The sequence below is a fragment of the Oratosquilla oratoria genome, chromosome 41 (genome assembly GCF_046742065.1).
Source record: "Oratosquilla oratoria isolate Oo_2021 chromosome 41, ASM4674206v1, whole genome shotgun sequence".
NCBI lineage: Eukaryota > Metazoa > Arthropoda > Malacostraca > Stomatopoda > Squillidae > Oratosquilla > Oratosquilla oratoria.
This window is the reverse complement of record NC_134817.1, coordinates 27,247,068-27,270,168: the sequence shown is the minus strand read 5'-3', so window position 1 is coordinate 27,270,168 and position 23,101 is coordinate 27,247,068. Positions and strand designations below refer to the sequence as shown.

At 43.5% G+C, this 23,101-nt stretch overlaps 1 protein-coding gene across 16 annotated transcripts in view; it reads right to left on the bottom strand.

Moving 5' to 3' along the window:
- Positions 1-17,484, bottom strand: part of Lpin (phosphatidate phosphatase LPIN) — a 48,068-nt gene extending 30,584 nt beyond the window's left edge. For 9 of the 16 annotated variants that reach the window (XM_076178295.1, XM_076178308.1, XM_076178309.1 and 6 more), the window contains exons 1-3: positions 17,422-17,484; positions 5,921-6,224; positions 4,457-4,563 (exon numbers count right to left, since the gene is read on the bottom strand). In XM_076178295.1, the coding sequence (XP_076034410.1) occupies positions 4,457-4,563; positions 5,921-6,224; positions 17,422-17,469 (459 nt within the window). In that variant the 5' untranslated portion in view covers positions 17,470-17,484. Of the gene's footprint in view, positions 1-4,456; positions 4,564-5,920; positions 6,225-12,572; positions 12,606-14,322; positions 14,460-14,867; positions 15,022-17,421 lie in introns of those variants that run through there. The other 7 variants (XM_076178302.1, XM_076178296.1, XM_076178310.1 and 4 more) reach the window with 7 other exon arrangements.
- Between the last annotated feature and the right edge of the window lie 5,617 nt (positions 17,485-23,101).

The window sequence follows — 23,101 nt, the reverse complement described above, 5'->3', positions numbered from 1 at the left end:
TCACTTCTGCTACCCGATACCCTTCTTACATATCTTCTTTCACAAATCTGACTACATTTCTTATTTAACGATATCCCACGTCAATAGACGCGCTGGTCAACAAAATAAAAACAACCTCTCTTCAGCAAAAACCAACGACGCGTTGATCTGTCAGCGTCTGTCCCTTGTTTTCCTACCTGGCGCTTTACCAGTATCATCTCGCTCAGCCCCATGTGCCGGCGATTAAAATGGGACTTCGGGTCCACAGTACTGCGCAGCATCACTAGTTCTCGAATGACGGAGATGTTCTATTAAAAGCATCACCCTAAATCTATCCAGGAGCAGGAAGTCCGCAGCAGGGGACCACCAATGACTCACACGAAGGCAGCGTGGGTGCAGTGTGACGTCATAGACCAACGGATCTCGCAAGCGCGGGAAGAACAGAACAGCCGAGGGTCGAAATTACGGTTGCGAAGTGTGCACCTTCACGCACTAAGAAACTGGCCATGAATATCTGTTCCACTTTCAATCGGATGTGCTTCCTATGCACTTCAAGAGTAAACGAAAGATATCCACACACTCAGTGTGGTTAGGGAGCGGTACAGTGGGTTGGTGACCAGGCCCCCTTCATCTTAGGTGTGCCCAGCCCGGAGCAACCGGCCTCACAATGGACATGAGGTCGACTTCATTCACTGCGGCAGCTACACCATGGAGGAGACGGCAGGTGGTGCTGCGTGACCGCCCCCCGCCCCCAGCGTCCTACAGTACTCGTGCTGCTGAGTCACGCCCCTCCCTCATTGCAGACACTCTAACCTAGCCCGAAGTGATGCATCAAATTTGCATTAACATATTTCGTTGTTATACTGATGAAAGTCCATTCGCAACATTTCCTTTCGTACTGGGAGCAATGTAGTCAGAAATGATCTGGAACTACGAGAGGCCAAGATTGTCCTTCATGGTGCAGACGCCATCATGGTCGAAAGCTTAGCCGGCAGAGTGAGTGTAGGTAGAGGTGGGGGAGGTGGTGGTGGTGGTGAGAGAGGGGGAGGCAGCGTGGAGGCGAAAATTTGGTGCTGGAGGAGGGGCAAGGTGAGGACAGAGGTGAGAGAAAGATTGGGGAGGGAGGGAAGGAGGGCGACGAGTACAGTGAAAGGAGGGGGGCCAGCAATGTGAAGAAGAAAGGAGTGAAGAGCAACTATGAGAAGCGAGTGAAGAGAGTGTACGAGGGGGATAGGTGATGGTGACTTACGAGAGAAAGTTAGAGGGAGAAAATGAGAGTAAGCCTTCCTAAAAGAAGAAGGAACGGGGTAGCGATGGGGGCGGGAACGTGAGGCCTGAGTGGTTGTGAAACTATCATCACTCATTCGAAAATGACAAATGGAAGTTGCAACGACTCTGCGCAGGTGTGCCGCCGTCACCGCAAAAGGAGAACCACACGCAGACTCAAACGTTGTCCTCCGGGCTCCAGCCAAGAGGCACCTTTCCGGTCCCCTTCGGTTCCTCCTGTTGCGACGGAGGAAGACCTTGGGGGGCGGAAGCCATTTCGTAACGAGCATCTGGGAAGGCCCGACCTCCCTCTCCAATAACAAGATAAAAATACTTCCACCCTCTGGGAAGAAGACATCCGGCCTTCCGGAATCAATGACAGATGGTACTGGCACTTCCCCTTTCCTCTCCTCCCCCCATGTAGTTAATGAAATTTGCCCTCCCTCTTTCCCCTACGCCTCTCCTCCACGACAAGCCTCAGACATGGGCCCCTGACGATCAATGCCACACACAGTTCACGGGTCACCAGGAGAGGTGGAGGAGGAGGAGGAGGAGTCCATTGGCGCACAGTGAATGGCCTTGGGGAGGCTCTCTCATCCGATGCTCTGTGTCCGGGTGAACTCAGAATGCAGCTTCCTATGCCCATCGTACTCTGGACGAGGGGGGTGGGAGGTAGGGGGCAACAACCCCAGGTCTCGACCCACTAAAGAGTGAAGATGGAAGACGTTGAGAACAGGGAGAGGGGCGGCAAGGTGTAAAGATGACATGATTAGGTAGAAGACAAATCAGAAAACTGGAAAGTAGAAAACATGAAAAGGTCAAGGGTGGATGGGTATGTGGGTGTGGTGTGGTGTAACTGTGTGGAAGAGAGAGTTAAATTTGATACAACTGTAGCACCTGCTTCCTACCCCTCCACTTCCACAGCGAATGTATATACTGGACTATTCGTCAACCGAAAGAGGACCAAGATCACCTAAATTGCATATAAATGCACTAGACTTGCATCATGGCCTTATTACTTCTCGCGAGGTGTCATTCTCCTCTACACGCCTCGTTGACACCATGATCTATATAGACCTTGGTTGACACGGGGCTAGTTTAGTAGCCGCTTAGTGCTGGCGACTTGTAAACTACCACTCAACTTGCCCAATGTCAATGGAGATTTAGTAAACTTGTCTCCAAACTATCCTAGTGTCATCACTAACTTGCCAGGAAATTAACTTGCAGCTAGCACTAGCGGTTACTAAAATAGCCCAGTGGTAACGAGGCTTAACTGGTAAGAGATCTCCAAGTTGAAATCTACCGTCTTGACGACCTTCCCAGAGGCCCAAAGGTTTATGAAAGTATCAAGATCACAAATTATCTGCCCCGGTTTTCTCAGCACGCAATCGAAAATCATGGGCTTGTTGGACGCATGATATAGCAATTCCCCTGATCCCACATATTCGACTTCCCCAATCTTTTATTTGTCTACCATATAATATTAGATTGGGTTACAAATGCAAACCATGCCGTCTAGAGACTTTAGTCTATTAAGTGCCCGGATGAAATAAAGGAAGACCCAAACAGCTAAATAAATCAAGGAAAGTAGCCTATTGACACATTTGAGGCCATTATTTCTCATCTGGTTTTTACTTACTGTGGAAAATTATAGTTCTGACGTTATCAAATCCCTTTTATATTAAAACCTTGCAGGCCTAAAGTCCCCCATTCTTGGAGGCTTTAGTTTGATTTGTTCTTCCTGATGTCTGGCATCAGTTTTGTAGATCAGAGCTGACCTCTTTGTCTCTCTTGCCTTTAAAGAGATTTTGGGACCACATGGAAACAATATGTCCCAAATATGTCTGACTTTGTGAAAAGATCCTGCTATCAGTCCCAGAGCCTTATTTACTTTCTGCTAGGAAGAGATAGCACGGTTAGATTACTGAAGGTCGTTACTGGCAATCATACCATGATCACTTTCACTTTCCAGGTCCTCTACAGTTGTTTGGTTTTTGGCTAGAACACGTTCCCTCCAAAGACAACAAACTGGAAACGAGACCAACGAAAAGAAAACTAACCAAGTTTAGAGTTATGGAGGAGGAGGAGGAACGTGGAGAAGGAACGCGAGGACGAGGAACGTGAGATGAAGGAACGCGAGGACGAGGAACGTGAGAAGGAAAATGAGGAGGAACGTGAAGAGGAGGAGGAACATGAGAGCGAATTCTCTAGTAAGGTTCTCCATGTTGTTGCCAGGCTCGAGTCTCGTGCCGTCGTGTCCCCAGAACTCGTTCGGGGAACAATACTAACCGGAAACCTGTCCCCCGCCCTTCCCCCACTCCCCTCCTGTTAGTGTGTGACTGACAGGGTCATAGTGACGACAAAAAGGGTGGCTGAACAGCGTGCCTGCCGCAAACAGTCCAAGTTTCATAGTTTACACACACACACTATGAAGGCAACAGTGGTTTTGTTAATAAAGGGCTACCCTTGCCAAATCACCATTATCGCCATTATGTTTATTTTTTCCTGCTGCTAGTACATCTTTCCCGGCGTTTTCCAGCCCACAGCAAAACCTTTTCTTTCTCCAGAGATCCTCCCTGGAAGCATCAAGAGACGCTGCCGACTACCTCGAGGTGTTCAAGGATTCCACAAAATACCCCCAAGTTGGACCAATTCTTTACATTGGGGTGTTCGCTCGAATGGCTTCTGGATGCGGGACCACATCACCCCTTCACTATACCATGGGTCAGATTTTTTTTTTCACAGAAGGCCAGTTAACCGAGAGAATGACGAGTGTGGGCCGCATGCACAATAATATATATATATATATATATATATATATATATATATATATATATATATACACACACACACACACACATATGTGTGTGTCAGAGGGGGACTATGTCGTGACACATAGGTAAGATGAAAGAATCCCACTGTCGGAGAAAGAGGTTGAAGTACTACAGTGGTTGAAATATACAGTTAATTCTATTCTTCGTCCGTTTACTTTCTCCGACAGTGGGATTTTTTCATATATATATATATATATATATATATATATATATATATATATATATATATATATATATATATATATAGAGAGAGAGAGAGAGAGAGAGAGAGAGAGAGACATGTTTTATCTGCGGCGGGCCGGATGATCTGACCTCGCATCCCGGATTCGGCCCTGCACTATACCGAGAGAACCAAAGCGGCCAGCACCAGTACTTACCACCTTCTCTCTCGACCGGAGGACGCCCATCTTGCCGAAGCGGACGTGGAAAGGCGACGACGTGTACGTGGCATCTTCTTGGCGCACCACCACCACATCAATCGCTCCTGCAACGACAAACACATTTGGGACGTAAATAAACGTGGTTCAGACACGTTACCGTAAAATGTGGCTATTATGAATACTGACGTACTCCGGGAAGTGGCAGACTACTCTATCCATAAGAACATAAGAATGGAGGAGACTGCAAGAGACTATAAGGCCTACACTTGGCAGTTTCATGTCCCTCATCACCTTCCATCCCTATCCATAAAGTTATCTTCTCTTAAAACAACCAATTGTTCCATTCGTTAACCTCTCAGTTGGTAATCCAGTTCTTGTCTATTTCTTTCTTAAAGCCTAAAGGAAGGTTTACACGCTACGATAAATTGTAGCGATTCATTGTAATGAAAAGGTTGTTACAATTTGTCATTACATGTAAACAGGAGATCATAGCGATTTAGCACCAGAAAAATATGACTTCATCAGTCCTCCTCCAGGAGGACTGATGACGTCATATTTTTCTGGTGCTAAATCGCTCCGATCTCCTATTTACACGTAATGACAAATTGTAACAACCTTTTATTACAATAAATCGCTACAATTTATCGTAGCGTGTAAACCTTGCTTAAGCTTGTCCTACACCTGACGGGATGTGGCGCAGAGGAAGAATTCGGGACTAACCGAGGTGTCAATCGATCGAGAATAGCTTTGCCCACCCACCCCTACTTCGGGGGAGTACAACTGTCTGGGAGTTTTCTGCACAACTATACAACACGGTACATTACCCCTGTACTGACAAAGTTACCCATCCCGTCTTCATCGTTTGCATGCTGTTAAACTTAAAAGAGTAACAATAAATAAGTAAATAAATAATATATATAAACGATGTTCCTCCATGCACTAAACTCCGTCACCTAGACTTTTACTGCCCCCCATGAAATTATTCAGTTTTGAGGACGGTCTTCCGCTGTAGACTGAAATAGAATGTGCTCGAAACACATTTATGAAATGTAACTATTAAAAGTGTCAAAACCGACAAGACCCTACAGAGCCATGTAAACCCAAGAAAACTGTCAAATACCAATATTAACAATAATAATAACAATAATTGCATTACTAAAGAACCACGTCTGGTGGACGAAGAGAAACAGGAATCCAATCAGATAAATGCGATTAGGTAAGCGCGCGCGCACACACGCATACATGCGCGCACACATACACACACACACGCAAGCAAACACCCAGATATTAATCATCCATATACGATGTCAGTGTTAGGTCTAAACAGGTCGGGTGACCAGAGAGCGTGACAGACGGTTTTGGGCCGTGCCTCCCGTCACAATGAAAAATACCCAAAGCCCTTACACTCGCAAAATAAAGTAAACGAAACAAATTTTCTAAAATAAAACATCTTCAACTCACCAGTCAATGTTGCGGCGTTTATCTCATTGTAGAAGTCTTTGAAGTTGGAGATGAACTTGCCGATATAGTTCATCGTCCTCCGAGCTTCCTCGTCTTCCGGTTGCTCGCGTCTCCTCCGATATGGTGGAGCTCCTATCTCAGGTGCTGGTCTCCCTCCTTCCCCTCCTCCTCCTCCCCTAAGGGCGGTGGGCTCCTCCTTGCCTGCCGCAGGACGCGACTCGAGGACTCTTGTAGGCGCACACGGACACACAAGGGGTGCTTTCGTTGCCAGAGTTCCCGCCACCACCACCTCGGCGACCGCCTGCTGCAAGTAGGAAGGGCGGAGCGGGGCGGGGCGGGGTGCACCAACGGACGGACGGACGGAGGGAGAGAAAGAGAACGAGAACGGGTTAGCACGGCAGGCAATACACAGCTTCCGGGGGTTACGACATCGCGGGCATAAATAACAACTAAATACACCAGTAAACAAGAATGTAATAATAATATCACCCCCTCCCCCTACTACACGTAAGCTGCACTGACACATATGCGACACAATGTCCATCTACAGACCCTTGTAAACCTTGAAAATTAAAAAATTGTCATTCTGAAAAACAAAAAACAAAAAAAAAACGAGACGGGACATTGCTTCTAAGAGTCAGACTTGTTCACCCCAGGGGGGTCTCAATCTACCCCCCACCCACACACAAACACATTTAACCCCTCCGTACCAGGTGGCACACTTCCGTAACAACCGCCAGACCATTCTATTCGTTTCAGCGGCATCATATCGGTAGCAAAGGGCTTAAGTTACGTTTTGCTTGGTGCGATTATCGCTCAACGATGATCATTCATGGCTCTGATGATCGTCAAACGATTGTCTAGAGCACCAAATCTTTGTTTTTTAATGGATTTTTTTTTTCGCTTCGAGTTGCAAAGTACGAGGTTAATAATCTAACCGAACCTACCAATGTGTTAACCCAAATATGATGCCCTATTTGCTGCGCATTGGCTGTGGTAAGATAATTATCGCAGCGAGCAAAACGTACCTTAAAAATGTACTTTCTCGATTAACACGCTCAGTACATCGGATAAACCTGCCGTTTCGCTGCAACATATCTACACAATGCGACGCGGTCCGCAATGAGTCCACAGCGGCCGAGAGTGATATGAATGCGTATGTGACATCGAGACTGCACCTGCAAGGGCATTGTAGGGTTCCAAGGCTGCACGGCGAGAAGTAGGGGGAAGGTGAGGGGAGGGGAGGGGGTGAAGGTATTGGGTGTTCTGAGCACGAAGCCAAGGGCAACGAGCACGCACAAACACCCGTCAAATCTACGACAAACGCCGGACATTCCGTCCTGCCGGTCAGGAATCATGACATGCAATTTCATTCAGTACACAATTCACCTACACGCAGAGCCTCAACACGTCCACTCGCATAATTCTTATTAACTGCACGAACGTATTAGCAGACAATTATACACACATATGGTTTGAACTCTAGACTATTGTTCATGCATGTATCCGACATCAATAGCCCAAGCCAGCCTGACCTATGGCCGCTGGTCAATGGTTGCCATAGATCTCAAGACGACGAAAGAACATACACACACACAGTGGCTGGGTACCACGCAGGTGGAAGTTTAACCTATTCGTACTAAATCATCTACCACTATGTGAAGGAGGAGGAGGAGGAGGAGAGGGACAGTTATTGGTGTTCAAGGGCAAAGGCACTTGGCTGTCCACAACACACAAGCTGGCCTGTTTGTTTGATTGAACGCATTTGCTTCATGCTCCTGGTCCTGGGGGAGGGAGAGGGAAAGGGAAGGAGGGCAAGAAATGGTGGTAGAAATGGAGAGAGGTAGACCGAGTGCAGATATATACAGACCGTGTGTGTGTGTGTGTGTATTCACCTCGGATCTGCTGCAGCCTCTTTTCGAGACAGCCAGACACCACCCTACGGCAGTGAGCTCAGAGCTCATTATTAGCAGATCTCTGGGTAGGTCTGAGACCACTCACACTCCACACACCGGGAATGCAAGGACACAACTCCTTGACTAACGTCCCGTACCTACTCGCTGCTAGGTGAACAGGGGCTACACGTGAAAGGAGATAAACCCAACTTGTCTCCGCCCGGCCGGGGAATCGAACCCCGGTTCTCCGGCTTGTGAGGCCAGTGCCTTACCAATCCGTGTGTGTGTGTGTGTGTGTGTGTGTGTGTGTGTGTGTGCGCGCGCGCCAAAAAGGGATACCGGATATGGGGCATACGACAAAAGATATGGTGGAAGGGATGGTGGCAGTCATCTGGTCGAGTCAAAGTTGTTCTTTGATGAGAACAGTTCCCGACAAATCCTCAATACTGGCGGAACTGAATGGGGGAGGGGGGTCATTCCAAGCAGCTACGCTGGCGTGGCGAATGGCAAGTTGAGGTCTCGAGAGCGCTCGTTTCCGAAGCCGACTGGTAGATTCAGCCAGCCCTCGTCTACCACCGGTGTCGTCAACCCTGCTAAATTCAACGGCACTGATGCAACTTTTGTCAACTGTATTGAAGGTGCTTCAGACTTGATGCCGGGAACTAGGCCAGCTTTAGGGTGAAGAGGAAAGAAATTTGGACCAACGGAAGCAGACGAAAAGAAAAAGAAAATTTTGGCGGGTTCTGACGTGGCACATGGCGACGCCATAAGAGAGGAAGCGGTCGTCGGGGTAGAACTCACGACTCGGGGGGGGGGGGGGGGCGCGGGCGGAGCGACACTGGTCGCGTGGGGGGGATGACGATACACTCCTGCCAGGTCCAGCCGCGCTCCCGTAAGGGGCACATCTTCCCATTCAATTCTTCCACAGTGAAGTCTTCCATAAAACTGGATTCAGAACAGAGAACAAGAAAGGATAAAGGAGAGCATCGTGTTAACACTGGGAAGGGGGGTTTTGTGTTGGTGTGAGTGTGACTGAGATGGCGATGGTACGCAGGGACATTTGCCACAGGAATTCAACTCGAGACATTTAGATCCTATCCCTACATCAACACCTGCAAAACCCATATATGATAACTTATTTGGTAGTGCAGTGGTTGCACAATCCGAAGCGTGCTGGCCTCATCTTCCTAGTCACGGGTTCGTGTCCCGCACTCTTCTCAGATTCCCATTAGATGATTAGTGACCGTTACCTGCCCCGGCAGTCCCTAAAGCACACTGGGCAAAGGTGACGGCTTAGGTTGCTGCTATTCAGCGCCTCCTGGCGTATGCTCCTCAGCTTTATATTTTGTGGTAGCGGTGATATGATAATAGCAGTGATGGTGATAGTGGTAATATTATGATAATCGGTGATAGTTACTATGGTAACAGTGGTTGTAATGTTAAAAATGGTGATAGTAATGTCATGATGATAGTATGACGACAATGGTAGTGGTACTATTAATGGCAATAATGGTAGTAGTGATAGTGATAGTTACAGTTGTAGTAGTGATAGCAATGGCAGTGGTGGTAATAGTTGTTATGTTTGTAGTTATAGAACTGATAATAGTAACGACAGTAATCGTATTAGCAGTAGAACCGGTGGTGGTAGTGATAATAGTGGTAATAGAGTGGTAGTGGTAGTGATAATGGTGACAGTGATGGTGGTAGTGGTAAGTAGTAGTAGTGGTGGTAATGGTGGTGACTGTTGTAGTAATATCGAGATGAAGAAAGGAGAAAATGGGAGTCCTGGTATGGAGATAAGAAAATCCTCCTCCCCCATTACAAGGGGGAGGACGAGGCATTTTTAAGAGAGGGAGTACTAAACTAGAAAAAAACTAAAACTAATTGAGGTTGTTGTTGAAGTATGCGTCAAATTAAGGTGTAATATGGAATGAAGATGTAAAGTTTTCTTCAACCTGTGCCCTTCTCCCCCCACCCACTCTCAGGAATGAAGAACCTGTCTTCACGTGCGGATGAATCGTGGAATTACGTACACCCCCCTATACGCAAACGTACACACTGCGCACACACACACACACACGTGAACATGAGGCACGTGCGGGAATGAAACCGTGTCTCCTTGCCTAATGCGACACCCATCGTGGGATGGGTGTCGTGTGGGTGTCCTCTGTTCAAGAGGCACGCCACACCGCCGGTCAAGAAACTCCATGGGCAGAGGGGGCGTCTAAAGATATTTATTTATTAAGGGACCGGTTTTAACAGGAATGGTGTACGTGGACCAGACTGTGTGGGGTGGCGGGAGGGGGAGGGGTGTAAAGTGGCATAACTTTTCATTCTCCTCGCGAGTAGCCAGATATGGCAAGCCAGACACTCGCTGATAAGGGTTTAGGGTCGTCACTGTTTGACAATTCCTCAGATACGGCTATTCTTGTGAGTTATCACGAGTGTCACGTAACAGCCCCCCCCCCACCCCATCCCTCACCTTACATAACTTATCGTGCCTAAAGTGAACAAATTGTTAATGTGATGGAGAGCAACTGCAGCCCGCCCTGTCTTCCCTCTCCCACACCACTGCGGACTGCCATCAACATATGAACCTTACATCATCCACGCACATTTCTGTATCTACTTGTACTATAGCGACAGTTCTCGCTAATTCGTCCTCTCGCCAACCCCTGCTTCAAGGTCACACTCGCGACTCAATATTCAAAGGCAAGTACGTATGAGGACCAACGTATTCGCAGCGTCCGTTACAACGGATTCACTACCAGATAGGAGAGAAGGGATAACAGTGGGGCAGGGAAAGAGACGGATAAGAAAACGGGGAAAGAAAGAGGTAGATAGGGGGCGTGTGTGTGATAGAGAGAGAGAGAGAGAGAGAGAGAGAGAGAGAGAGAGAGAGAGAGAGAGAGAGAGAGAGAGAGAGAGAGAGAGAGAGAGAGAGAGGGGGGAGGGAGGGAGAGAGAGGAGAGAGAGGAGAGGGAGGGAGGGAGGGAGAGAGAGAGAGAGAGATATGAGAGTAGAGGGTGCCCCGCGATGACCCTCATCTTTGGCTGTTTCTGAACTAAACAAATCCACCTCTGCAAGATAAAGGATTACGCCACGACCGAAATTAACTTTTATTGCTATGCTCACATACTTTCCAGGTTAAATTCAGCCCAATGAGAGACTATTTCAGTCAGCTCAAAACGTCCGCAATACTTAGCTAAGATGACACTTTCTACAAGTCTAAGCCGTCGCCAGAGGATTCTATTCGGCGTAGGGGATGCGGCCGTACAGAGTAGTTGTCCCTGATCCCTCTTCAAAGGCGTCCCTAACCCGAATAGGTCGACTTGTCGTTAACCAGAATGAAATATGTCAAGTGGGGAGGTAATGAATTCTGGCATGCTGGTTCTACTACCGTGCAAAAAAGAACAAAGGGATTTTTTTCCTGCCAGCAACCTATTCCCGACACCTGACCGACAAATACTTGGGAACCCTACAGCCAGGCTCGAGTCACTGAACTCAATATCTGTCTGATTCAACTGAAATCGGCCAAGGTCCGTGTTATTGCCCAGACAGTAACAAGTGTCACAAATTATCGCAGCTGCAATAGTCACATAATGTGATGATTCAACGATATCATCGTGGGAAGATGGGGCAGGGGGAGGGATAACCTTTTCTTTTGTAATTTTCGTACGTTATTTCACACACACACACACACACACACACTATATATATATATATATATATATATATATATATATATATATATATATATATATGATTAGTACAAGTGTATGAGCATTTATGATATTTTTCCTGCTGTAAAGAATAAACCTCCCGCTAGGTGCTAGCCCCCTTCCCCCCCTCGATCCTATGCCAAGGCTTGGGAAACCTTTCGTGACGGGGCCTGCATGGACCTTACAGGCAGCCACAGAATCTCAGGAACCTGGAGTTTGAGTCTCTCCTCCGAAACACCCGCCACTGTGATAAGCAGGCTATCCCCCCCCCTTCACACACACACACTTTCTGAACATTTGGAACAGCCCCCTTTCATGTTCGATATAAAATTCAGGGAGGGAAATGACAATGTATCTAAACAGGAATGTTAATCTACGCCAGACACACCTGGCCTCGGTAACCTTGAAAGACCCTAGCAACGCCTTCCGTTTGATCCTCAACCCACTCCGACGTAGAGCTTACTAAACTCAGCTAAAACAACAACCCCGTTTACCCAAAACAACACACAAAGCGCGATACAACCTTGCAAGTGATATGGTTACAGCCAAACCAAACCTTGAAACTGGACCGTAATTCCTTTTTGACCTTGTAATCGGCTTACTGCTACATTTGGCTTCCTCTCAAGGCAAAGGGTGATCGACAACACATATTTGTATCTGACCTTTCGCTCCCCACACAGTGACATAAAGGGTATGTAAAAATCCTACTTCAGTAGTATGGTACATTTTGCTAAGTTCTTCTCCCGCCCTTGATAATACGAGTGTCACTTGCCGATAAAAATAATTCTTACACGTATTACTTTTCTTTGCAATAAATCATTACACCTGGTTAATGGCCAAGAGTAAATTCCACCATTAAAAAAGGTTAAGACTAGTTAAAATATGCGACATCTTACTGGGGTGAAAGGTACGATTTTACAGACATCTACCATATCAGAACTTCACTTCATAATAAAGAACGCGGTTACTCAATCCCAGATGTAGCTTAAAGACGACCACTGTTTGTTAAACACGGAAATCCATTATCAACATTACCTTGGAATTGATATCCATGCAACTACAAGTTAATATTCTTGACAGGTAAACACGACTGGTTTATATCCTTGCAAGGAAAACAGCCCTAGATGATATCCTTGCGCACAGAAACAGTCTCCTATCCTTCGAGAAGCCGAGACGTGACTAACCGTCTTGTAAGCGTTTCGCAAAAATGCAGCAATATCGATTCACCCCACCCGTAGCACCGGGGACGGTAAAATTCCAGGATCACGCATACACAAATATTTAACATAAAAACTTACGTTACCCCGTTACTCCTAACCTAATATAACCTATCCTAACCACTCCACGGGAAAAAATAGACCTTTCTTATGTCAAAAAGAAAGGAGTGAAAATGTGTTTGCGTGATACTGGAATTGAACCGCGGGGGCAGGGCACATTCGATAATTTTTAGTTTCAAGTTAATCAAAACTGACTTCAACTACTTCAACGCTACATGCAGCCAACATACCAACACTGGCGTCACATCTCAAGGTTAACGATCAGATCTAATCACAGGTAGATAAAGATAACAACAAATATTGTGCAACAACAGGCATGCCCATCAACAACGGGTAAGTTTATTTCGGACGATAATTAGTTTTTTGTTTTGTTTTTAGTAGACCTGTATATTCCATTTTTCAACACTTAATCATTGGAAACCAAAAATAACAGCATTATCCTTAGGGCAGTACATAACGAGTGATTTTTCACTATGTGTATAGTTAATAAAAACTTAAGAGAAAATACTGAGTCACTTTTGGTAATTGTTACATTATTACTTCGTGGCAAGCGCAGCATCGAATAATGGGTACTGGCAAAGATCTCTATTGTAGCAACGCACATTATTTTGATTTTCACCTAAAGTGCCAAGGAAAAAGCTTTTCTTGAAATCTTGGGTTATGAACTTGAGCACACCTTTTATTCAACACACTCTAGAATTTACCGTGCACAGTCCCAAGACTTTCACTGCTAAGGGATTATCATCACAGTAAATCTCGAATTAAAAAAAAAATCAGACAATTCTTACACATTGTCAACGTCCAAACAAGAGAACACTTCTGTTATGACATTTCAAACAAATTATTTTATCCAATTATGAATTATCCTGATAATGATAGATCAGCATACTGCAACGTGCACATACATGCCAATGTGACGACTTTTGGACCATATTCAAAGCTGATTTCTGAATTTCACACGAAAGCAAAATGAGAACACCAGTCTTATCTAGCAGACCAAGTCCTACAAAACCTGCTCGACTTACTGGTCAACATGCAGTGAGCAATAGTTGTCTGCTAATAATTTGCAGCAGGACTAGAAACTTCGTGAACAGACGAAATAAAGTGCATAGAATCAGTTCAAATCTAGTTATCTAACACGCATGCAACAAACAACTGGGCACATTCTTGATGATCTGTGAACATGTACGCTAACGTTTATTCCTGTTTTGCGGGAACAACTGCTACGGGTAACATCCTCAGTGCACCGCGATCAGATACTGTTTGGTACGTCTGCCGCCATCCAGTGCATTTTGACAAGTGAGATATGTGCAGTAGTAACGTACTCAAGGAAGTATATAACATCGTGTAGCCTTTCGGCTGTGCAACACTTCAGGTTCAGATAGGAACCTGATTGGTTTCTCGGGCAATGGCAGACTATGCAACTGCAGACGAAACTGGTTTGTCTAGGACAAGCAACGAATTCGCGCTAAGCGGCTTGCAGCAGCGCAACGAGACGGGTTACTTACCATAGAAGTAAACTTACGGGGCCGTGAAAGCCTCCTTCACTTCAAACAAGATAGTATCTTTTTTTTTTGTGGCCACACTACCACATGCGTCTACCACCACGACCACACCTTAAATCCCAGGGAAATGCCGGCTGGATACGTTCAGTATAGAGAAATCAATACAATACAAACAGCTGATAGTCCGGTACAGGGAAGGAGAATTGCAACATAGGGGGGGAGACTTCAGTAAAATAATTAATCTCACTTTTGAAAACTGAATGTGGAAAAGATTCTTGTTATGAAAGCTTTTGGAACACAATTAGCTTATCTGGCAATAGTAAACAATAGGGTCTGCTTTGAGCCTTTGATACGAAACTGCAAACGTCGAAGCACCGTTTTCTGGTCAACACATTTATGTCACAACTTGCTCCAGAACGAAACAAAGGTTTGGTTTCTGTGAAATTTCCACAATACTGAGCACTCAAAACATAACGATATCCACACACTAGGACGACTAAAGGTTAAACTTTACTCGTCTTGATCAGCTGATCTGTGATGTCACTTACAAAAATTATCAAACAAATTTGCTAGTAGAGCGGTCTACTACCAAGTGTTTCCTCTCCCTCGTCTTTTGACGCACTGCGCCGTCGCTGCATGGTGCTGTAGTCTGTGTGAATCCGATAGTTGCCAACTAGTTTTTTTTTGTATTTTTACCCGTGCTGGGCATTCTTGAATCTTATCTTACTTCGTATTTACCTCACACACCATTACATAAAAAAGTGTCAATCACTAATGTATTTTTATAAGACAAATACCAATATTCAGCTTCAAGAATATTACTATGCTTAAAGCCCCCGAAGTTCAACTAAGAAATTACAAGTTTTTTCTTTATGAAACTTTACCTATTAACACATGACAGACACTATACAACCACTGCTATCTGATAGGTTGTACTTGTTTTTTAATTCGTAAACCTCGTGTTAATTCGCTTGTGAATTGGTTTTAATTGAACCGTTATAGAAAATTTTCTAGCATATTGGTTCCGATGGAAGCATTAAATTAATTATTTTCAGGTACATTTTACCGAAAAAAATTCTCTAACGATAGGGTACCACGCAACTGAATGAATGTGTCTGGCGTGAGCCAATATATAACTTAGTATATACCTCTTTATACAGAAAGTATAATGAATGGCTTAACTTTCGTCAGCATAGGGGTAGCAAGCTACTGAATAAAATCAACCGGTGTTACACAGAAAAATAAAAATGCCCTTTCATACGTAGGAATCCACATTTTCCCCGACTTAAATTCTCTAAGAGTACATTTATAACCAATTACAAGAAAGTCAGCCAATGAAATGCATTTCATGTAATGAATATTAACAGTGATATGCAATTGCAAGTTATAATTAAAATCACTTTCATCAGGGAAAAAATAAACTTCTTTGAACTAGACAATTGAATGCTGCAATTACGGGAAGTCTATGTATGAAAAGCTATAATATAATGCGTGTTGCAAAAAGTAATCTATAATTGGATTAACTTTGACCTAAAACTGAAAATAAAGAATGAATATTGCGCCTTGTCAGGGGAAATAACCAAACTGGCATCTCTTTATCAGGTGAGGCTGAGACCACTACAGCGTCAGCTGCTAGAGTTGCCATGTCATATATATATTTAGTTTTTCTCATTTTACTACTTCTATTCCACCAGTGTAGTTGCCTATAATCATGCTAGAAAATTTATCTTAATTATTATTTGTATATATATATATGATAATTTTGTATTCATAGAAACACGAGATTCCATAAATATTTTGCTGACTGAAGCCGAGTTGGAATCAGGATTTGGGTTTGTTCGTCAAGAATTACCCGAGGCAGACTGAGCGTGGTGTAGTTGTAGGTCGGATGTGAGTCACTTTCATTCCATTTTACAGGAGCTAGTAATCTGGCTTCCATCTCCTTGGTGCAAGAAATATTAGCTTGGCAAACACGAAAATGTAATGCTCTCTCCCTACTCCTTTTCCAGGAATAGTGAGTAGGAATATGACACAGGATTACATGACCCCTTCCTCCTCTTCTCTTTTTTCCCCTCTTCCTTCTCTTCTTCCCTCTCTTTCTTCTCTTCTTCCTCCTTTTCCTTTTCTCCTTCTCCCTCTTCCCTCTCCACTCTTCCACATCTTCCACTTGCTCCTCCACCTTCTCTTCTCTCTCAACTCTTCCACCTCTTCTGCTTGTTTTTCCTTCTCCTGTTCCACTTCCTCTTGCTCTTCCTCTTCATCTCTTCAAAGGCCCTTTCTTGAGCCCCGTGTCATTTTAATTCATTTGTGCTTTGACGTGCGTTGGTAATGACGTTCAGGGCATTTCGTCAAAAAACTTTGATCCTCCTAGGTGACTGACAAGCAGAAAATCAGTTCCACTATGATTCTACAAGAATAATCTGGGAATTTAACACACCATGAGCATACACTGGGTTCTCTTGTGTTTAACTTCGGTCCACCACACAGAAATATTTACGTTTTTCAGTTTCATATATACAACTTGCGCAGTGTCTGCAACAACATATACTTTATAATGCTTGATAATTGAGAAAATTGGGTATTTATATTCAATGTAATTGCATCAGTTTAGGTATAGGTTAGGTTTAGCTACTGAAAATTATTTCAGATATGAAAAAAGAAACGTTTGCTGGCAATCTGCTACAGTACCACGCACGCCTACACGCCGTCGTCTGGAGAGTTCAAATTCCCACGCGCGGCAAAGTGGGGCATCGGTAAGCTACTGTGTCAGACTTTCCTGACGGGAATATTAGATAATTTCAGTGACAATTCAAACCGGACATTAGAGTTTTGGTCTCAGCTATATATACACATTAGTATGAAGTGGAATACGGAAGAAATATTGACATGTTGACCAATTAACGATAATAAAATTCATATAAGATACAAGTAGTATGGTAATAGATTTTAGAATAGTTTAGGGCTTAAATAAGAGAACAGAAGGTTTGCAGGTAGGTTTGCACCACACCATCGAAACACGACACAGAGTCAAGACAGAATTAGTGCCTCAATCACACAGGAAGAAACTCAAAGAGATCTGGGGCAAGCAAGACCTATACACACCGTTCTTGGGCCAACAGTGTCCGTCATCACACGTCTACCGTCGAGCATCGACTCCGCACTACGGTCTACAGCAGCAGCAGCAGCAGTTCTTTTTATATTTTTTCAGTCTCGATACTACATAGTCCAACTTCAAGTTAGTCTGATGTCTTTAACCTTCTTTCATTTTCCATTCCCTGCAAAAGAAAAATACAAATGCTAACAAAGAGCGGAATAATTCCTTCCGTTTACTTTTGTTCTCAACAAAATATAACCCCGATAACCCACCTTGATACCCATGGACGTTATTGGGATCGTTTAAAAACGCCTAACCTTATGCAAGGAAGTTCAAGGCCTTTGTCTAGACTTGCAGAGCGTAGAGCACACGATCCTACTGCATGTGCACAGGTTAATATATCCACGACGCCGGGGGTGGGGTGGGGTGGGGGGGTGATGGGGGTATTTGCACTCTTCCAAGTGGTACAAGATGGTCTGCGAGAATGACCACAAGCCACAACTTCAGGGGCCGTATACACAAAACTTTTTTGTTAGCCTTAACAATCTCTGCTAGCTAACAGAAAACCACTAAAAGTTATACACCAATGCTTAACTAACAACTGTTAGCTAGCAAACAGTTGTTTGTCAAGTACCGCTAAACAGCGCTGAAGTTAGCAGCTTATGAACATGTAAATGGACGTATTATCAAAAATTGCACACATAAAACAGTGTTATTAATGCAGTTGTTCAGAATTTATTAATAAAGTATCATGATAGCATATAGATATCGTATGTATGGGTTTTTAGAAGTACTTATTAACCAACGACAGATATTTTTGGACGAAGGCGCATTGTACAGGCGGCCGTGCCACAGACAAATCTTCCGACAGAAGACTCAACAATAATTTCAGAGGACATAGACATGGCAGAAGAAACACAGAAAAAGAAAAGGAAGCCAAACTGGTCACAAGAGGAAACACTCCTCTTGATCAACGTGATTATGGAGAAAAAATAATAATAAATGGGCGATTCAAGCCAAGTTTAAACCACAAGGATAAGAGGGAGGCATGGCAAAGCACGTTGATGCTATGGTATTGTTTTCTGTTTACATATAAATGTTCATCGACACTTGGAGCCCCAATTCTAATGTTTGTGCCATCTATGGTACCCACAACACCGGGAAACCTACAGTTTTCCATGAACTCTGCTTGTTTTACTTGCACTTCTTGGCGAGTCAATAGGAATTTTACAAACCGAGTTACAATATCTGGTTCTGATAGTGCATCAATTGTTTGAGTAATGACACGGCTGATTGATGCTTGCGAGGTCCCAAATTCGTCACTGCTGCATTTTACCTGTGGCTAAATATCATAGGGTAATTGCCACCTTCGTCTCAGGACTCAGTGGTCGATTCCGTTCTGTTCGGGATTGAAGTTTGTCCCTCACTAAATCAGCCATTTTTATTATACCAGCACGGTTCATTCTGAAGCGTTTGATGAGTTCGTCGTCATTGTACTCGTTAGATATGTCCCGTCGCTGTCGATAAACTCGCAGTCATCTTTTTAGTTGTTGTTGCTCCGCCATCTTCTCTACTAACAGGAACTTGTTAAGAGCTTAATAGTCCTCCTCAGCACTTTTATCTTAACAGTACTTTTAAGGCCCTAACAAGTTTTCTGTATCACTGTTAGTGCTTAACAGCTAAATGTTAGCCTTAACAGGAATTTGTTACCCTTAACAGCTATTTGTTAGTGCTAACAAGTTTTGTGTATACGGCCCCAGGTTATTAGTCACATCAAGATATTTTGTCTCACTGAACTCAGTTTATTGATGCTATCAATACTAAAGTCCTCATGCTATCTATACATCCAGATTTAATAGAAAATGAAATTGAAATACTTATATAGATTTTTTCATCCTTAATTCTTAGGTACACGAGGACATATCAGAACGCCAAAAGGGACTACGGAACGAAAAGGTAAGACTTGTTGCGTGTAAATGCTTATTCACCTAGTGGTCTGCAACACCTGCGCCGAACCGCCTAACTGCCCTACATGTAAGCATAAATTAATAGAGAAAATTAAATAGATAAATAGAGACCAATCGCTTCACCCAACGCCACTAAAAAAAATATATATATATATATATATATATATATATATATATATATATATATATATATATATATATATATATATATATATATATATAGTACTTTTCAGCCAAAGCCATGATGAAAAATTTGTATGGTGATATAATTTTTCATTTTATATGCAAGTGTCAATCATATTTACCATTTCATATGAAATGATGAAGATATTTTAAACGAATCCTATTAGTGTTTCAGACGAATCAGTAAATCCGGGAGCAGGTCCATTAACCCATTCAACTCCGATGGCAAGATTCCTTGTCATTTGGTCAAATAAAACAAAAAATCATAAAACACCAAAATGTTTGATCAAACACCAGAAAAATATGACGTCAATCCTCGCTTCGCTCGCAGCGAAGCGAGGACTGACGTCATATTTTTCTGGTGTTTGATCAAACATTTTGGTGTTTTATGATTTTTTGTTTTATTTGACCAAATGACAAGACATCTTGTCATCGGAGTTGAATGGGTTAAGTTTCTAACGACACGTCTTCGGCCATCTATAGTAAAAATTCCATCAGCATAGAAAGAACTCTAAATATGAACCTATTTCGGAATATAATTAAATTTTTCTTAACCAATGGGCTATATCTTTAAAAATCGTTTATACTTACATATTTTGTGGAGAAACAAACAGGTTGTTTTAAGAAAAGATTAGATAACTTCATGGATAGGGATGAAAGGTGGTAATGGACATGGAACTGCCTAGTATAGGCATTATGGTCTCTTGCAGTCTCCTTTATTCTTGTGTTCTTATCCATGTAGTGAGCGCTGAAACAATTGGTTGTTTTAAGAGAAAATGAAATGACGTTAATTAAGGATAGGGATGAAAGGAGGTAATGGACATTGAAGTGCTTAGTGTAGGCCTTATGGTCTCTTGCAGTCTCCTTCGTTCTTATGTTCTCATAGACAAAGGTGGTCAGACCAAAAAGAATGAGGGCGTGTTTGTTGTGTTCAGGAAAGGAGTGGACGAGAGTGTAGAAGGAGGTCACGGAAAGAGACTGGAAAAGATGAAGCGCTTGAAGGATTTCAAAAAAATACTTTTCCATGCAGTTGCGTCCACTTATGGGACAATCTAGACGAGGACGTACATACTTTGACCGATGGAGACAAGAGACGGGACCTCAGCAGCATAATTCGAGGGAGGGTATTGGGATGATCAGGCGAGATCTCCGACACCCTCAAATCCGCAGTGAAGAAATCCGGAATTAAAAAGAAATTTGTTGGAGATTAACTGACCCATTCCAGAAGTGAACTGGTGTATGGACGAGTCTAATGAAAACTGTAGGTGGAAAAGGAAAATAGAGTAGTGAAAGGAAGCAGTGTTCTACAGAGAAGAAGCTGAAGTACAGAACATAAATTCTGCAAAAGTTTGAAGGAGGAACACAGAGGGGCAAACAATGACAATGCATGAAGAGTGAACACAACTCATGGCATCACTGCGGAGTAGATGGCGCCACGGGTAGATTTTACGAGAATAAACTAAGCGTAATTCAAACTTTGCAATAAATAAATAAATAGAAAATAAAGAATTTTTGTGTAATTCATTTAACTGTTATTGACTTACGTAAGTACTAAAACATTCCGGTAAAATTAGACATCTTTAATTTTCAAAGTGCACTTGAAGGCAGTACCCTTCATGGCGTGCAGAGGGAATCGGTGACATCACGGAAGAGGGATAGAGTGAGCGAGAGAGTGAGAGAGGGAGGGAGGGAAGACAGTGAGCCCCGGCATAACGCACACTCTCCTCGCACCTCATTCCCATATAAGTACCTACCATGCCTGCAGTGGTGAACGATCATCTTCTTCAATGACATTACGGTCAATCAACGTGAGGAAAATCGAAAACAAACCACATATCATGTTCTTCACTTTTACGGTATCACTCAAGTTTTTGAGTGTGTAGGGTGTGCACCACCGTCTTAGAGAGAGAGATAGATAGATAGAGAGAAGAGAGAGGTGGGTGAGTACGCTCACAGCTGCAACATGGAAGTGCTCTCGACGTACATACGAATAATCGTAGGCAACCATTCCCGTGACTCATGAGTTTGTGCGATTCACAATGGTGTTGGATCATGTGTGGACCCGTGTCGACAGCAATTACCTACCCGGATGAGAACTTAGAGCTCAAAAATAGACCATATTTGTGCATATGCATGTGTGTTTTGTGTGCGCGCGTGTGTGTATGTGTGTTTGTATGTTTTTGTATTTGCAAGTCTTTGTGATAGTGCATGTGCTTTATTTGATTACATGTGGTCCTTAGCCTCTCTCTCTGGAGGCTCCTACCCCTCTCCCCCCAGCCCTATGGGACCCCGATCTCTCTACCACGGGGTCCCCGACCCCTCTTTTACCTCGAGGGTTCCGACCCCCCCCCCACCTTTCCCACAGGGTTGTGGGGGTTGTCTGTCGGTCATTTGACTGACCCATCCAGGCAGCAATGCGTGTGAGGTATGCAGGTCAGATTTGGTCTATTATGAAGAATTCGTTGACCCGTTGGATCAATATTGCAAACCATCTTACCACCTCCAGTACTTTACAACCAAACCGTTCTTTTGAAAATAAAGAAACCTTTACAGTAATTTTTTTTATCTGAATAAATAAATATGTAAGGCATTTACAAACAAAAATCCACATATACAGGGGACGTTGAATCTTTTCCTCACCCGTTTCTGCATCTTCTCTACGTGTCTCATTCAATTCTACTGCCAGGGCAGTCGACTCGATCCTACCGCCAGTACTGTATATTTGGCAGATCTATTTTTTCTATATATTATTTCATAGTTTAATTTAGAATCCCAATATAATATCATCAGGCCATCCATTAGTTTACATGTTTATTATTCAATTAATCATTTATAGTTTAAATCAAAACCTGAATATCAGAGACTGCTCAGTGATTCTCTGACAACTAATGAATGATGAATGACCGACTGATGCAACATCAACGACGTGACGTCACAACTCTGGAGAAATGACATCACCAGAGGTTCGGTTATAAATAAATGTATCAAAGTATAGTGTGTGGTGGATGTATGTGTGTGCATACGTGTTTCGTACATATGTGTGTACGTGCGTGCGCCAGAAACGCACGCACGCACACGCGCGCGCATAAATGAGATGACATCATGTCGACCGTTGAGATCGAAGTCACTATTGCTACAACCCTCCCTCCCTCCCTCTCTCCTTCCTTCTTTCCTGGTAACGACATGAGTCATGGGGACTTTGCAACGACAGAGCAACGCTGGAAGTAATGACTAATATTTTCTTCATTCTTTCTCCGATAAAGATTCGGCAGGAGGTGCTCTCATTACGATATCTCATCATTATCTAATCACAGTCTTTGAATTCTTAAGGTCTCTCTTCCCTCATCTCTCTCTCTATCTCTTTCCTTTTCTCTCTTACCTCTCTTCTCTCTCTCCATTACAAAAAGGAAATGAGAAATACAAAAGCATACACCAAAATGGTCTCTAGCCTGACAAATTATCCATCTGTCCAGATGGATAATACATACATACATACATACATACATACATATATATGGAGAAGAAAGAGATGACTGTG